Source organism: Scardinius erythrophthalmus, assembly GCF_964197995.2.
Source record: "Scardinius erythrophthalmus genome assembly, chromosome: 6".
In the NCBI taxonomy this organism is placed as follows: Eukaryota; Metazoa; Chordata; class Actinopteri; order Cypriniformes; family Leuciscidae; genus Scardinius; species Scardinius erythrophthalmus.
In genome coordinates this window covers 5,979,298-5,998,587 of record NC_138226.1, presented here as the reverse complement: position 1 = coordinate 5,998,587, position 19,290 = coordinate 5,979,298, and the positions used below count along the sequence as shown (strand labels likewise).

The 19,290-nt window shown below is 37.8% G+C and overlaps 1 protein-coding gene across 7 annotated transcripts in view; it reads right to left on the bottom strand.

Annotated features, from left to right (window-relative positions):
- Positions 1 to 19,290, bottom strand: part of tns1b (tensin 1b) — a 231,354-nt gene that overhangs the window by 163,865 nt on the left and 48,199 nt on the right. For all 7 annotated transcript variants that reach the window (XM_081369325.1, XM_081369335.1, XM_081369336.1 and 4 more), the window contains exon 2: positions 146 to 260. In XM_081369325.1, the coding sequence (XP_081225451.1) occupies positions 146 to 260 (115 nt within the window). The remainder of the gene's footprint in view (positions 1 to 145; positions 261 to 19,290) is intronic.

The following is a 19,290-nucleotide window of genomic DNA, read 5'->3' as shown; positions in this document are numbered from 1 at the left end:
GGAAGTGACTGGCTGGTCACTGGGAGCAGCTGACACCCTCACACACATCTTGACCTTTTTCCATTAACTCTCATCAGATGCTGGGACGGACAGATGTCCCTAGTGCAAGACACCCCACAGGCGGTCCACCCTCCCCTGGACTGACCTCTGCAGATGAGACCCTCATTGTTCACAGTCTGCTTGCACACGCCACAGTGCTTCCCCTTCTTGAACGTCTTCAGCCGGAAGGTGTGGGAGTGGACGGCTTCAAACTCTTCAGGCTGCAGTGGGGGAGAAACAAGGACAATTATTGAGATGAAAAAAAAAAGCATTAAAATAGGCTTTCAATGAAAGGAACCATCATTTCAAATAAAATTAGGTCTAATGAAAGAATTGAAGTACAATAAAAATCATCAAGGCATGTTTTTCACTACATTAAAATAAGGAAGAATAATATTTAATGATAAGCAGCAATGTAACAATGCATAGTAATAAACAGCATCATTTAACTGATTATGTTTTCATACAACATTGCAATGTATAAAAAATATGTTCTGTCATGACACAAAACAAAACGCTGAATAGGTGAGAAAAAGTAACGCAAAAGTAACGTAATAATAAATCATGTCATACATATCCGTACATATCATTAAAAAAATATGCCAGGCTAAAAACAGAATACCAAATATCAAAAACATTAACAGTTGACATATTTCTAGCAATAACCATTATTTCGCCCAGTGCTTCATCTTATCCAGTCAATTACATGCATATTTATTTTCTTAGTGTGCGCATACATAAGAGAATCAGCTTATCTAGGAAAAAACAAAATGTCGAGATCGCCTTGTTCTTTTTTCTCTAAAGTGAAAATTTAACCCAGACCGTCTCGATGAAACAGAGAACCTTATTTGGGAATGTTGCAGCTGCGTTTAGGTATGACTGAGGCCCCCGTGCTTCACCCTCAGTAGGAGCGAGAGGGGAGAGAGGGGCCATCCAAAAACAAGAGAGCCATGGACAGGATTTGGGCCGCTGCAGGTGTGTTATGTAAGCTGGAACTGCACATTTGGATCTGAGCTGTGCTCCCCTGAACGGCCCCCTGTTTTAGGCCTTCATGGTGTCATTATCCATAACAACGTCTGACGTTTCTTTTTCCTGCCAGCATTTCATGTTTAAGTGTTAAGCAGGAGATTTGAAACAAGAGGGTGGTAAAAAAGTGAAACAAATGAATTTGTTGATAATGTGCATGATGGTGATGTCTAAGATGAGTAAATACCCTTATACTGATGGCACAAGTTAAATAATCAATGTTTCAGGTTTATTATACTGTAGTTAACTTTCTAAAACAATTAAATTAAATTAAATTAAATTAAATTAAATTAAATTAAATTAAATTAAATTAAATTAAATTAAATTACAATAAATCATAAAACAAAATTTATTAGTTAACTTTCTAAAATATTAAATTAAATTAAAAATAAAATAAAAAATTATAAAACATAAAATAAAATAAAATAAATAAAACATTTTATTTCAGCTAGTTGCCAAATAAAATGCATAAACTGTTTTAGATCAAATAGGGTTGAATAGGATGAATAATTTCAGAAAAAAATGGGTGATGCTTAAAATAATTAAATAAAAATTAATTTAAAGGAGAATGAATGAATGAATGAATGAATGAATGAATGAATGAATGAATGAATGAATGAATGAATGAATGAATGAATGAATGAGCAGATTTAAGCATCATGTAGGCAGCGCTCCCCTTCGACTGCCAGTCTGTCTTGGCAGGGATCTGATATGCCACGTGTCTCATGTATTGTGATGCTGACGGGGCAGCACAGAGAGGACAGTGAACTTCAGCTGGCACTCGTGCTGCAGTGTTTTCTGACATTTGGACAACAAGCTCCCAAGTGTCTTCATTCTGTAGAGATTGTCAGAGTGAGCAACAGTGACTAAAGGGGAGGAGCTTAGCAAACGCCAGATGCTGTGAAAATACATGTTATGGATCAGGAGAACTACTGTATAGAATAAATGACTGTATACGACAGACCCCCTCAAAGTCAACATCTGTATCTATAGCCTGAAACTAGTTCAGGAAAAAAACGCCACAGTAAACATGAATCTGTGCCTATACTGCATCTGAATTGGCTCTATTATTTAATCTTAATTCTGGAACATTATGACCATTTCTTTATGATCCATAATGCAAAGCAAAGCTAGAACTGTGCTTGAGGTTTTATTTCATTTGGACAAAGATGCTTTATGTGCAGACCTCACCGGAATGAAACTCCACGGGACAGTGTGACATTGACGGCTACGTGCCAACAATGACACAGTCTCATTTCTATTCCTCCGTAAGGACGAGCCTCGGCACCAACTTAATGTGATTAGCCTAATCTAATTAGCCATAAACAATCAACGCGCCGGATAGGAGCCCCAGTCTGAGATCTGTGTGTCTTTAACAGATCCTGGATGATACCATCACAATCTTCACATACAGACATATACATGCAGTCCGGCACCTGCGTATGTGTACAGCTCAGTTTGAAATGCCAGAAATTAAAGAAACTAATAAAGACATGACATTTATGTCATCATTTACTCACCCTCATGTTGTTCTAAGCCTGTATTATGTTTCCATTAATTATGTGGAGAACTTTTGAAAAAACTGCCAAGGACCAATAATCAGCATCATAAAAGTAGTCCGTATGAATTGTTTGCTATATGCCAAATCTTCTGCAGCCATACAATTTTGAAATATCAATACTTCCGACTGATACTGATGTTGGAAGAGGATCAAAATGAAAAATGAAAGAGACAAAAAAATGAATTGAGTTCGCAAATATTTGTGTAGGACAGGAACTATTTCTCCATCCACTCATCTGAACACTAGATTCAAACAGACAGAGCAGTGCAGTATTGAAATATGCATCTTCTTTATGACTAAATAAATAAATAAACTAATTATTATTATTCATTTGTTGTTGTAAATAAAATAATAATATATTTTTGTTTTTGTTGTAATAATAATGATAATAATAATAATAATAATAATACTAAATCATGTTCTATTTTTTTTTTTTTTGATTATAAGTTGGATCGTCTGTTATGCTAATAAGGATTTTTTTATGTTAAACAGCTCCCCAGAAATGCATCTATACTGGTATCAATATTGACAGCATTAAACTTTATAATGCTTGGTTTGAGCAAGTCTCTCACAAACAAAAAAACTGTAAATATTCACACAAAACAAATCTGTCACTTCACTAAAAATCTTCCCCTGATCAATGATGGTCAAATTTGATCCAACATTTGAATGCATCTATTAAAATATTTTGGAACAACTTAAGTTAAATAATGCCAAAATATTCACTTTGGGTGAACCATTCATTTGAAATCAAAACACTTTCTCACATATTGCATACCTGCATTCCTTTTTCTTTCAGCATACCACACACAAGAATGAATACTGAGGGAGCCTCGGGACAAATAAAAAAAAAGAGCAAGAGAGAGCGCAAAAGACCAGACAGGAAAATGTCTCAATCAGAGCTCGTGTGAGAGGAGAACGAGACTCGTCTGCGTTCCTGACAGTGAGACGGGACCCCGTGAGCTTTTATTCACACGGCTACAGGAGGCTAAACTGAAGAAGACTGACACACAAACATACACTCCTCTCCTGATACTCCCTTGTTTACTCCGAAAATACATACGTATACATACCCCCCAAAACAATATGACCAGGCTCCGGTGTTGTGCAATTGTTTCAGGACAATGTGAGCTTTCTGGGATATGGGTTTTTGTTGTGGGACGTTGTGGCTGGGGATGCAGGAATTATGGGGAGGGCTGGCTAACCTTCCACAGTCTTTTGAAGCAGATGGGGTTACGAATTACCCAATCCCATCACCCCAAACACTGCCAGCCTTTCAAATGGCCCATCTCACTCTCTCAGACTGGCACAAAGGCCGAGCCCCCGGAGCAGGGCACACATCATCTCCCATGGCCTGCGTAACTGTATACACAACCCCCTCGCAGAGACACTAAGCCCCTGGGAAAGGCACTCAGGCCCATTCAGACGACCAATCCACACAGCAGACAATGCAGTCTCTCCCCCCAATGAGAGGAAGAGGTGGGGCGGGTGGAGTAGACACCAGACAGCAGCGTAAACACACACATCCACGCAAAGCCCTCATTACTTCATTGATGAAGAGTTCCGAGGGGAAGACACAGGTGATCAGCCATCAAGAGCTCCATATATCGGCTATATCACTGGAGAAATATATATCAATACTTTTCATTCTTACATGTATATATTTTTTTGTTGGTTTGTTTGTTTTAAGTATAAAAAAAGTTCAGTGGAAGTATTTAGTATTAAGCAGCACAACTGTTATCAGCATTAATAATAATAAGAAATTCTTCTTGAGCAGCAAAATCAGCATTTCTGAAGGATTGTATTCAGCAGCCATATCACCCTGTAGCCCAAGACTGGTTTGCCCACTGAAGCTAAGCAGGGTTGAGTCTGGTCAGTACCTGGATGGGAGACCTCCTGGGAAAACCAGGTTGCTGCTGGAAGAGGTGTTAGTGAGGCCAGCAGGGGGCACTCACCGTGTGGTCTGTGTGGGTCCTAACGCCCCAGTATAGTGACGGGGACACTATACTGTCAAAGAGTACCATCCTTTGGATGAGACGTTAAACCGAGGTCCTGACTCTCTGTGGTCATTGAAAATCCCAGGAGTAAGGGTGTAACCCCGGCATACTGGCCAAATTTTCCCACTGGCCTATGTCCATCATGCCTTCCTAATCATCCCCATATAGCCTAACTTATGGGTTAGGGTTAAGACTAAATTTTGCACACAGGAATGTTGTCCGAGGATCAACAAAATATATGTTGACCCAGGAACACATCTAGCTCTGTAAAATCAGGTAGTTCCTAGTTGACACTGTCACTTCTTGTGTGTCCTACTCTCATGCAGAAAACTTTTCCCAAAACTGTACCACCACAAGCACCAGCAGCACCTGGTCTCAGATGCAGTTCCTACAGGACAACAATGATTCCAGATGGGGGTGTGCGTGCGTGTGTGCGTGTGTGTGTGTGTGTGTGTGTGTGTGTGTGTGTGTGAGAGAGATGCTGCTGTAAAGCCACCTGTGATTCTCTTTGATAGCTTTCCTTGAACTTGACGTAAGGTAAGACATTTCCTAGAAAAGCTGGAGGAGAAAGATAACACTCTATTCTCACAGTGCTGCAGTGGGGCCGGACACAAACAGGAAGAGGTGTTCCATATAATAAATGAAGTAATATGAGATCTTTAACTGAGCCATATGTATCAATGTGTCTGCTAATACACCCTCATTTCGCTCCTGAAAGCTTCATATGCCAGGCCCAGAAGCTTCTTTCTTTTTGTTTCTCACTCCCTCTGACACACATTCACTTTCTCTCCATCCTTTCAGCTCGACGACACAGACTGGGCACACGGCCATCAGCGCTGAGGCAGGGAAGGAGGTGTGTTACCATCAGAAACTCATTTTGATCAGGAGAGAGAAAAAGTATTTGGACACTTAAGTCACACACTAAAGATAAATCCTGGACATTGAATTAGATGTATGGTCAAAACAAATGACATCTAGAGACAAATTAGGGTAGCTAGAAGTTGACTATGTTAAGCACAATTGATATAATTTTCAGGTTAATTTAACAAACTAAAAATGGAAGGTTAAACAAGTTGAGTGCTTTGCATTGTAGGATACAGCGGTAATCTATACATACTAAATACTGCACAAATATTGAGTAAGAAAAAGAAGTAGACTGCAGATTTAAAAGAGTAGTATAGTAAAATGCCATTTCAAACACAGTCCTTTGGTATAATTAATTCAACATTGTATAATGCAATGAGATTCCTATAGTTTTAAGAATGGGATTGAAGTGTGACTAAATCAAGGCTGATGCTAAACAGATGTAGGGTCATTCGTTTAAGGCGTCAGGTTTTATGTCCTAGTACAGTTGGAAAGCATTGGTCTCTCCACGTGAAGCCCCGCCAAACAGCATGGGAAAGTGTCTGTAGGCGTCCTGTGAGGCGTGGTGAATACAGCCATTCACCTACAATCCTCTTAGTGTTTAATCTGTAAATTAACTCTCTGAATGAAGTCATTCCAGGGTATTCAGATCTGCCCTTAAGTGATGTTAAATTACAGCAGTGGTTACTTAAACACGTCCTCTTAAAAGCAGCATGCTACAACAGATAGGAGCACAGAGCCCCAGCAAGCCAGTCTGTGATGCACACACACATTCGTAATGTAATACGGCCACCTTGCAGCTTTACAGAAAATACATGTTTCAACATTGCAATTTACAGTGATCTGTTATCAGAGGTGACTGTGTCCAAGTTACGTATTTCAGCAATGTACATATACAAATCACGCAGTTAGCTAACAATGTATTGATTTAAGGCAGAAACAATGAGCTCATTAAAGTAATTATTACGAGTTGTGAACAATGTGATTACAATATATGGAAAATTTAGCATTGGTGTGTATTGATTCAGAGTTTGCATCATCTGAAGACCTCGCAGGAGTTGGAGTCATCTCTTCACACCAAATTCGTCCTTCAGCTTACAAAATTAGTAAGTAAATGCTTAAAGGCACACTATTTAGGATTTTTGGATCAAAATATCCCAAAACCTCTAGAACAATGTTATATATTTTGTTGATTTGTGTTCTTACATTATCCCAAATGTTTCTAAGAATGTTTAAATCCAGAGAAATAAGCAGTTTTAACCAGGATGACATGATACCCGCGTTACCTTCGATTTCCAGTTTTATTTTGTAGAAACCATGGAAACACCAAAGACGCCCTAAAATATTATGTTTTTTTTTTATTATACAGGTGAGCAACTGTTAACTGAAAACGAATCATTGTTATACAGCTCAACACAGTTAGCCTTTTAGTTTAAATCTCGTTTTCTTGATTTACCGCGAGTACCATTTTTGCCATGCCTAATATTGATCTAGCTCACTGCAGTCCAACAAGTGTCTCATATAGTAGCTGCCGAGCGAACGCACTCGTAACCCCCTCATACGCATGACCAGAAGAAGCGGAAGCGGTCTGCGGCATAATAAAAGCTCCACTGCTCTCGAGCTGTGTGTCATGCTTGTCTCTCATTACCAATTGCTCTAGCGACCTCGTTCCGCTCCAACGGCTTTCGTAACGTCAATAAATCATTAATACATTACTGGTCATCCATGAATATGATTTCTGCCCGAGTCCCGTCGTATTCTCCACCGGCTGTAGAGGTGAAGGCAACAACTCCCATGATTCCACAAAATCAAGGCGTCATCAAGCTACGCCTCTGTTTTGAATAAACGACCTCTAGTTGCAAAATATTACAGTGTGCCTTTAAATGAAATGTTTGTACAGTATTCACACTGTCTGAATTTGCTCACTCCTTTTCTTTCACACTGTCCTGATTTGACTTGACTTGACTGTCCTGATACATCAAACTCTGTTGCATCCCCTATGTAGGGAACAGGGAATGAGTGAACAAGTATGGAATTTCAGATACAGTCCGTGTTTTGTTTGCTCAGTAAAGCTCTCCAAAGCTAAACCTCCAAGTGGCCTTATTTCATTTTCCCTCTCCAATCATTTAGCCCCGTTAAACATTACTCATTCCCATATATCTGCCTCAACGTACTATGTTCAACACTGGGGCTTAGCATAAATCTACCAAAACCCACACATACACTCACAGTATCCCTTAAAAATCACCTTATACAAATACACTCACCCTAAAGTCTCCTCATAAATCCTTTAAACACACACACAAACACTTAAAATCCACCCTCTTGTGTTTACCTGATACATCAATCACTCCCTCGAACCATACAAACGCAAAAACACAAAACATCTTCACCTGTGAATGAACCTAAGAAGCTGGAAAAAATGCAAGAACAAATGAGAAATCCATGCAAAGCATGCCAACACAATGCTGGAGTTTGTCTACATATCGGAAGAGCCCATCCCAATGTATCCATTATATGCAGTCACAGTGCCAGGATAAAATTGTTGGATCCGGCCATCCACTAGGCTAAAAAGTCCACACCCATGCTTCTATGATATTCTAATGCAAAAACATGGCTGGGGTGTTTTGGGTTGTTGTTGCTATGGTCTTCTAGGTAGTTGCTTTCTGGTTTAAGTCTCTCAAAAAAGCCTACATTTGGCTTGGGTTCATCCTTCAGTGCAAATCTATGGGATTTGTTTGTCCATGTTTTATTTGCTGATAAAAAAAAAAACAAAGCCCATCGCTTAGAAAGCAATATCATTCATGTCCATAGCACAAACAGTGTAGCACAAGGTAAGCATCTTATGAAGAACTGCTAATAACATGGCAAATAGGCTCATTTGTACAGTCCATTACCAGCAGGTCTCCTGAACTCTGATTTATGGCTTGGACACTGTTGGCCAAACTTATTTTCACATCATAAGGTCATTTGGAAAAGGCAGCGCTGAGTTTGATTACTAGGATGTCAACAATAGTATATAATGACAGTGAGATGTTTCTTGACATGTCCTGTCAGGAACCATACACAAAGCCTTTGATTTCTGGAACATGTAACCAAAACAGTGATTTGACTATGTGGATTTTCTCCAGTGATTATATTCCTTGTTCACATTACATCTTGGAACAGGGATTTTTTGTGGAGAGCTGGGAGTATTTGAAATTGGGAGGGGAGATTTGTCTTCTCCATTGGTGTTTGACGGTGAACGTGATTTCACCAAGTACAACATGTTCCTGGATCAACATCTTTGTTGATCCTGGAACAACATTCTAAATCAACCAATCAGAAATGAGAGACATGTTTACAGTGCATGTCAAGTTTAGGCTTAAAACAAGGGTTAGGAGCTTCTACGCCATTCTTATTCAACTATCATTTCCCTCTGATTTTAGGGGTAAGTTGTGGGAAGGTTTAGGGGTAGGGATATGGTTAGCACTACATTTTCCGACAGGAATGTTGTTCCAGGATCAACAAAATCTGTTGATCCAGGAACATTTCTTACTTGGCAAAATCACGGTGACCAGTGTTTGACGCCTTCTAACTACCTGCCATCCCTGGCACAACCTCAACCAAGCTTGCTGTCTGTTCAAGATCTATAATACCTGGAGAAAATCAGTCCAGTGGCCTTCCCATTCAACTCAACTGCATGGCACGAGACTGCCTGGAAGTACCCAACCTGCTTGCTGCCTTCCCCTCACCCTGAAACATCCCACTTTCTGTACCTGACTGGGGTTTGAGAGGGTCTGGCCTCTCTGGGACACCCACCCCCACCCATCCCACCACAATGTTTTCTTTCACAACGCTGCAATTCTTCTGCCCACAAAAACATTTCTCAGCAAGGGGGGTCTGACCTTTGACCTCACCCCCCTCCCTTTCCTTCCACTCTTTTTGACCCCACATCCACACAAGCACACAGAGGACGTCTCCCTCTCCTTGCACTTTAAAAAGGGTTCGAAACCAAATTCTGAGCACCATAGGGGGTTCACTCACCATAGGAGGAGCCCCCAGAGCATCCGAGGACAAGAGAAGCATTAAAAGAACACCAAGAACTGATGCGGCATTGATTTGAGAGGAAGACATATGACTCTGTGAATTCAAAGCGTTAGAGAGAGCCCAAGGGTCCGATCAAGTTCTGCTATAACATCCGCAAGGAGACAGACAGGTTATATTTGTCAAACAAAGCATTTTTGAGTGAAGTCTGTTAAGTGAAAAAAGCTAAAACATATTACTGAGGTAAACTTCCTCCATAAAAATTAGGAAAGACTGTCAAACAAAATCATTTAAATGAGAGGAATGCACGATACTGAAGATCTGGCCTATAATTACTTTCAAGTTATGGCCGATTACCAATGAATGACTGATATGATAAACAATACTATTTCGCATTAATACATAAATAATGACAATTAAAATAATGCTATGATTGATTTTATTCATCACAATATTATAAATATATACTCTTTTATTAAATAAATAAAATAAAGTAAAAAATGACAAATAGTTTGTATGCTATAAAAGAATTTTGACAATATCATAATATTTATATATGAAATATGGATACATTTTACATAATATAGTAGAACAATGAATTAAAATAAAATATTATTTTAAATAAATAAATAAAGTAAGGTATTGGCAGTTAGCTGATTTGGTACCAATATATTATCAATCTGTCGCCTAAGTGATTTTTATGGAAGAGCACATGGAAAATATCCCTACGTCACTGAAATACTGTTGGTGTCACGAGGTATAACACCTGTATTTCTGACAGTGGGATGCTACAGTATTTTTCAACCAATCAGAAGACTTTGAGTTGCTCTGTGCTTGTACGTTGGATTTTCTGACTGTTTTTGGCTGCCATCTCTCTCCAAAACCCCACGCTCCAACTGCAGACACATGAATGACTGATGATTGAGGGACAATTCACTTTTTTCCAAACATCCTGGGTCAAATGGTTGCAATTGTTTAAGCATTTCAAACAAACCTCACACAAAGGCGCTGTAGCACAAAACCCCTTCCATCTGGATCGAATTAACCACTATCTGCCCTAGACCAAGCAATCTAAATCAGCAAAGCCTAAATGTTTATATTAGCTGTACTCAAGGCCAGACACTCATTTACTTATTTATTATGATGAGTGTGTTTGTATAGTGTAGGGATTTGCTCCCCAATCCCTTGGTCTACCCTGGCCAGTGTTGTGGACCGGGGATCAGTCTATCCCACTGGGGCTCCTCAGGAAGAGGAGATGTAGTGAGGATGACAGACGGAAACCAGTTCCCATCTCAGTACAGACCGATCTAGTCAAAGCTCATCAGACAGCTGGCACAGTTCCACCGACTGAGACCCAGACTAACCTTTGCATTACACTACAGGGTTCCTGAAGGAAGAGTCTCATTCATTTTCTCCATAGAATAATATATTCTTAGAGATAATGTATAAACCTTTCAAGACAACACGTGTAACCTGCCAAATCATTTTAAATAACTTTCACAGATAAATATGTTTTACTTTGCTAATGCTATAATTATGATGTTTCTACTTGTGTTGATTAAATGTTAGGCCACACTTTATTTTGATAGTCCACTTTAGACATTCTACTAACTAAGTAACTTTGCAACTACATGTCAACTAACTCTCATTAGAGTATTAGTTGACTAAACTGTTAGTATGGTTGGGTGTTAGGATTTGGGTCAGTAGAATAAGTTGACGTAGTTGCAAAGTTACTAATAGTCAGAAGAATGCGTCTCATTTATTGATAATTGCGTAGATTATTTCGTATTTGTGCGCACAGGAGTACTTCTCACGAAAAATATCTGCCTAATTCACAACACGTTAGTAGGCACAATAATTTTTTCTTAACATCGTTCTGATGTTAGTGAATTTGGAGTATTCGAAATGAGCGGCATCATTTAAATTAATAACACGCCCAAACCCTCTCCATATAAGGGCTTTCCGCACATGCTTTTCTTACAGCCTTTCGTCACTCTCGTCAAACTTGCCGCTGTGTGCAGACACGCTCTCGCCCGATCCTCGAGCAATGACAAGTGTGCCATTCTCACCAGTTCTCACAATAAACACATTTTATACAGACCCAGATTACAGACCTCTCAAGCCAGATGAACATATGAGTATATCTGTGTTATTCAGAGAAACCTCACAGCTGACCTCAAACCTCAAAGCACAACTTGTTTAAATATTGTATATATATTAAAATACAGTATAAAAAAAGTTATTCATAAGTATAAATTATTACAGTGCCAGATCATATGGAAGCTTGTATCTACCATGGAATAAAACAATTTAGAAGATGATTGTGACTTTTATCTTGCATGCAATATATATAAACTTGCAATTGTGAGAAATAAATTCAGATTTACAAGATGAAAAGTCACAGTTACCTTTTTTTTTTAATTCTGTGGCAGAAACAAGCTTCCATAAGATCCAGTAGTGCCAAAATTATATATATATATATATATATATATATATATATATATATATATATATATATATATATATATATATATATATATATATATATATATATATATATATATATATATATATATATATATATATATATTATTTATTTATTTTTGATGGTAGATGCCGATACCAATATCTAGAGCTGGGTGGCCAATATTTATAACTTAATATAAAATATTACTTAAATACCAAAAATTACAGATAATTTTCAAAAGTGTACTATATCCATTGACAACAATGTTGGAAGTGACATAAGGCAGATACTTCTGAAATAAGACAATCCAGAATATTTCAATGTTAAATCCATCAGCCAAGTTGATATCAGTCAATCACTATAGAGGAAAAAAAAAGATATATTTCACCCTCTTTACACATGTTTGCAGGTGGTCTTCCTCTGTCAATCTCTAGTCCTGGGAACTGTTCTTATGATCGCTCTGTTCAGGACCCAGATTAAGTCATTTTTCCTGGGATCTGCTGAAGCCATTATTCCGGTTGGGATGTCACAGCCCAGAGCCCCCATCACTGCCGGAACTACACCGGCTACACTCGACTTGTCACATTCTTTCTAACTTGTCCTTCAGTCCCGGGTATTCATTAACGTTTTATACTCTTTCTTCCTGATGTTGCATTCACATACGACTAACATATCCATGACCACCCACTGCTCCTCATCTAAAAACACACATGACAGAGTGGATGACTATTACTTGCTCATCAGTCTTAAAGTCCAAGAATTTCTTAGATTTTCCTGTCAAACCACTTAGAAAACTGGCCCTATGAGGCCTTTTTAAAACAAAACACATATGCATGTCCACATGGGATATCGCCACAGAAAACACCACAAATTCAAGTTCTTCTTCATTTCATGATGTTTTGAAAAAAATTACACAAACTTTCTTGAGAGTCACTGGAGGTCTACATTATCTAAAGCCCTTGCGGCATGCTGATATCCCATGATGCCATAGAGCCAGAGGTGTAAAATACTTGAGTAATTTTACTTGATTACTGTACTTAAGTATTATTTTGGGGGATTTTTACTTTACTTGAGTACAATTAAAAATCAGTACTTTTACTTTTACTTAATTACATTTTTTAAGAAAAAAAAGTACTTTTTACTCCTTACAATTTTATTTACAGTCAAAAAGTACTTCTTTTTTGGAGATCACTTCATTCTATTTTTCCTTGCTATTACCAAACCAATTGAATTGCGCTGATGCCTAGTTTAATTAAGTTTAGTGTCTAGTCTAATTTAATGAGATTTTTTTTCACATTTCACCAAATTGGTCAGACATATTCATTGGTCCTTTGGAAGTGACGACGTCATGTCGCATCTATTACCACAATGCACAGCACGTTGACCTATAAATTAGAGAAATTATTACAGTCATTCTCAGGGGGACAATCCAGCAGCCGAAGAGCGTACCACCCCCGGGGGCCGCCATTGGCTAACAAGCCATCACCTGCTGTTAGCATTCCATTGACTTCCATTCATTTTGGTAGGAGTGTAACAGTTCACAAAATTCACGGTTCGGTTCGATACGATACACTTGTGTCACGGTTCGGTTCGGTACGGTTCGATACAGCAAAAAGAAAGAAATGCCAGAGAAATTTCCTTGATTCAATTTTTTTTTTTTTTTTAATAAAACTAACATCATAAAGTATGATTTTTTTTTTTTACTTTGAGCAATTCTGGAGCTATAATTGAATGTTCTTAGGAGCATATAAAACCAAACAGCTCCTTGGAAAAAATGAAATTTAATATTGTAGTAGTTATAAACAAAGGTTTATTTTAGTTCAGATTAACATTTGAGGGCAGCAATTGTATTCATAATGTCAAAATAAAACCGACGTAATGGCATTGATTGGCATTCAATGGCATTGAAGGCATTGTAGCCTACTATTCCTGCCAAACTTCCATGGTTGCAGTTAGTGTTACTACAGTAAATCCATGGTAAATGTTGCAGATCTGTGGACACTGGATAGTTCATTCATGGCACAATGTTTCTTCCTGGTTTCCACATCAGCGCTGTTTGATCCGTTAATAACGGAGAAATGTGAATGTTTCTCACTAGATCTCGCAGCGATGTTATTACTTCTGTGGCGATTTTAAATGCTTTCTTTACTGGATCTCTTATTAGCGCTGTGTAGTAACAGTGTCGCATGATCACGATTGGCTCGCGCTGCTTTGGTCCAAACTGATAAACGGTCCTTCAACCACACAATAACAAGCAGTTTCGTTCCTCTTGCATTACGTTTGCCATTTGATGTTGGGAATGTTGTGGTTGTGCCGGCGTCTCTTACATTATGAGCGCGCTTGCCACGTGCAACACGCCTACATTTGAAATAACGAAATTTTGGTCGGCAGGAAAAATGGTCCAACGAACCGAACCATTCTACGAATACGTGTATCGTTACACCCCTACATTTTGGCGTCACTTTGACAGCGAATAACTTTACATCTGAGGCGTTTGAAGACTCCATTTGTCCATTGTTTATGGTCCAAAATCAGCCACAGGATCAAGAGCACCAGTGGCTGTACCTTAGCGAATTCTTTTCTTTTAGTGGTAAAAGCATGTTTAGTTGATTGTTTAAAGAATGTTGCATATAGGCATTAGATAGTAGTCTTATAGTTTGATAAATAAATACAATTAAATACAAACAGTTCTAAAGCAGGATAAAACCTTGTATGTGGTTCATTCACTTCATGATTTTAGAGATTAAAAGCTTAAATAAGAATCTCTAGTTTTCATTCTTGCTATTACTTTTACTTCTTTAATACTCAAGTACAATTTTAATGTGGTACTTTTTTACTTTTACTCGAGTACGATTCTGGCCAGATACTTTTACTTTTAATTGAGTAAAATTTTCCCTCAGTACTTGTACTTTCACTTGAGTAACATTTTTTAGTACTTTTTACACCTCTGCATAGAGCGCTCTACATTACATTAGGCTTGATAGGCTCACTCAGAATCTGCAGCCACAGAATTCAACAGATAACTTCCAACAAAATTGGAATTTCTGTCAATCATAAAGTTGTACAACGATGGTCAACGAGGTCAACGTTGATAATGACATGAGTTAAGATTATTTCATGCATTCATGACATATACTGTATGTATTTATATATTTATATAAACATAATACACACACACTGTATAACACACTGTATAAACACACACACACACACACACACACGCACACACACACACACACACGTGTATATATAAAATCTAAATATAACTGCAAACCATCTTGAGCATCACAATCCCAGTCGTCACTGGTAGTCTGCATCACCTAAAGCTCCTAAAAGTGGGCTGATATCCCATCATTCACTAGCCATGCACATGGCTACCAAGCCATGAATACTAGCTACTTATTTGTCACTTCTTACAATATCTCACAGTCACAGACAAACGACTGCCTCCTGAACTCTGAGAATAGACACTTAATCATAGTACCTCTTGTACTGCACACATGATGCCTGTGATGGAAATTTTACATTTAGATGTGTTCTTTTACTTTTAGGTGTGTGCAACTTGTGTTAACGTTGAATATTTATTTTTACTCATAAGCATTTAAGGAAATATGATCATATAAGTTTGCAGACAACAAAATGTCAAAGTGACCTACTGTATACTTTTAAGTGTGAAAAGTATGTGTGCAGCTTTGATGAAAATAGAGATAGGCAAAAGGTGCGAATGAGATCAGCAGCTAATAACAGGAAACTTTTGCAGACATGGTATTGCTTTGTCTAGATAGAATGTATGTTAGAAGAGATCTCGAACAGAGACATGTTGCCTTTTAAGGTAAACCAAGGCGATCTTTTGAGACAGACCAGGATGTGTTAAGGGTATATAGCTGAGCAAAAAGGAGAAGTCAGCGCCCTTCCATATCAGACTCTGACTGATGTGTGAACTGCCTTTCTTGCAAGAAATAAAGATCTTTATAACTTTTGAAATCTCCAGCTGTCTTCCAATTATTATTTAAAGTGGAGAAAGAATTTCCACGACATGCCCTACAGACACATTTATGGAACTCTACATGGAGGAAACTGGAGGTTCAAAATTGTGTTAAAACGGAAAACAAATATTAAGAAATGTTCTCTAGAAGTCTAAAAACTTTTGGACCACAGTGCATAATTTTTAATACTTTTATTCAGCAGGGACGCATTAAACTGACCAAAAGCGACAGAAAAGACATCTATAATGTTACAAAAGATTTCTATTTCAAATAAATGCTGTACTTTTCAGCATTCTATTAAGCAAAGATACTTGAAAAAAAAATGTACATGGTTTCCACAAAAATCGTAAGCGACTATTTTCAACATAATGATATGATGATAATAAGAAATGTTTCTTGAGCAGCAAAGCAGCATATTAGAATGATTTCTAAATGATCGTGTGACACTTCAGACTGGAGTAATTCAGCTTTGCATCACAGGAATGAATGACTATTCAAAATACATTCAAATAGAAAAGCTATTTTAAAATGAAATAATATTACACACTTTTACTGTACTTTTCATCAAATGAATGCAGCCTTGGTAAGAATATAAGTGGTGGGATATTTTGGTAAGCCAAAAAAAAGAGTGATCTCGCCACAAACCACCACAAGATGGTTTAGATGGGTCATGAATAAAACAACTCCATCATCACTCTATTTCTTCTCTCTCTCTTTCTTTCTCTGAAGGGGGAAGGGTCAGAATGTGACCTCTTACTTGGCTGTGTGATGGTCACCTGCTTTTCATTTAGGGGAAATTTCTCCTCAGGCATTCCAATTTCTCTCTTTTGTTCTCTCATCCCCCATCTAACCTAAACACATTTCAAAGAGGCAGAGGCCGATCCGGAAGAGGAAATTACTCACTTAATCTGACATTTAGAGTGAAGTACCTTTATAAAAGCCTCAACCTGAAGCTGGTGTTTGCAGAGGCCGTGGAGTGAGTGATGGCATGACATGCTGTTGCTAAAACACTTGGTCATTCCTCGTCATGGACATTCACACCTGTCACAAACCATATCCATTCATCATACTGTACAATAACTCAGCTTAAACTGTATGTGTGAGCATGAGCAGACTTGCAGGAAGATCCCAAATATATTGTGAATATTTAATGGTGAATAACGTGTATTTAAATAAAGCTCATGGCACAAGAGGCTAAAACAAAATGCAACAGCCAAAAATGTGGCACAAAAGTGCAAACTGAATTCAAGAATGCATACTGTATAAATGGCCTCAAATTTATACCTCAAATCAAGTAATGCGGCATTACTCAAAAATGCTTTACATGCTGTAAAATGTTCAATTAAAAATGTTAATGTAAATAATATTAAACACATATGTAAATAATATTACTATATTGTAATAAAAAATATTAAAAACTTCATGTTTATACACTCTTCATTTTTTTTTTCGTGCTCTGTAATTTTAGACTTTGTAAAAAAGAAGTGAAAATAAAAAACTTTTGAGCAAAATTTCACAAAACTAAACGGACATTATTAGAACAGAAACTTGCATCCAATAGTATTACGCAATAAAAATGGTATTTTATGGCAAAAGCATGCTGAAGAATCATATCTTTATCACAGCCATGTAAGGCAGCTAAAGAAACTTGAGATGCAATCACCAGCACGTAAGACCACCAGTGCATCAATCAGAGCCTGTCTTTATCAAAACCAAATAAAGTTCTGTTTCACAGGCCTCGGTGACATGTATCCTCATGAAAACAAATATCGCATATTGTGCAATTCAGAAAAATAAATGAGGGCTATTAAAAGAGAAGCATTCTTCCATGTCTGTACAGAGTGAAGCAGAGTTCACTGCCAGTAATTTACATCTCTCTGTAGAAAGTACAGCATGCCACACTAAATTGTGCCAATTACCATGATTCACACTGGCCTCAGAGGCATGATAAGGAAACTAACACCAGATCTCTGCCAGCAATGGGGTTGTAGATGCTCGCCCATAAATCAGAGACTTCTAGTCCATGGTTTCACATAGTGTTCAAAAGCCTCATAAGAGACTCATATGACCGCCAAACTTTCATTAAATAGTTCAACTTTTCCCTCATGTCGTTCCAAACCACTTTGGCTATTAGTTTTTTTGTGTGATTGTGGTTTGTTTTACCTGTTCAACTCAAAAGGAGTATGGACGTCAAACTCCAAAAAAGACAAGAAAGCACCACATAAGAAATAATCAAACCATACCAATTATCAGTGAATAACAGTTTAAATTATAGTTTGTTCGTCACACAAAGCATATGACTTCAGAAGACTTGGAATATGATGCACAAGTTATGTGGATTACATTTATTGTGCTTTTTTTTTTTTTTTTTTTTTTGGAGCAAGAGTTGTGTCAAAAGAAATTACAAATACATGATTTCCATCAAAAACAATAACAGCAAACAGGTTTGGACCAACATCAATATCAAAAGAAGTGAAATTTTTGGGTGAACTGTCCCTTTAAGTGCAATCTAGCACCTGGTGGGACAGAGACAGATGTCCCGAGATAGAAACGAGGTCACAAAATCTGAATCACATTAACCAATATAGGACAGGCCGACATGAGACAACACTTGGTCATTCTTCAGCAGCTAAAATAAGGTTCCTGGGACATAACCTGAACTGAGAGTCATATTCCTGATCCAGAATTGAAATAGAGTTGGTTATACAAAGTTAAATATAAACAGTCTGCCACAAGACTTTGGCATATGGCTATGTTCAGCATGAAGTGTACAGAATAAAAAGTATTTTTAGAAAAACTACTTGGACTACGTTAATACACATTGTAAACAATAGTATGCTACACTGTTGTCACCTGACGTCACGATTGATGGAATTAAAATTTTGTTAAATGTTGTAGGTCAACCAGGACCATGCATACAGAACATTTGCATACTGCAGAAATATTAAGATAAGTGCATTAGCATGTTATTCTGAACAAAGTCACTGTCTTTGTGGAAGAATATATGTATTTACCTGAGCTGCGGGCTGCAATTCAGACAGTCGAATTGATTGAGAAACAATTGTGATCAAGATGTTGACAAGTGGGATTGTGCAAGGGTGCAAATTGCATAAGCAGATTGCAGTCAACTGATGGTTTTTATTGGCTGCCCGAGAACAATATCTACTTTGACCCAGCCTTGACCCTTTCGAGAAGACGAAATCCACTTTGTTTTCTGTGCTTTTAGAGAGACCAAAATCCTTTATCAAATGGTTTCATAAACTGTGAGAAAAGTTGTGGTGTTGTAATGTATATTATGAGAAAATTAAAGTGTTTTTGGTTGCA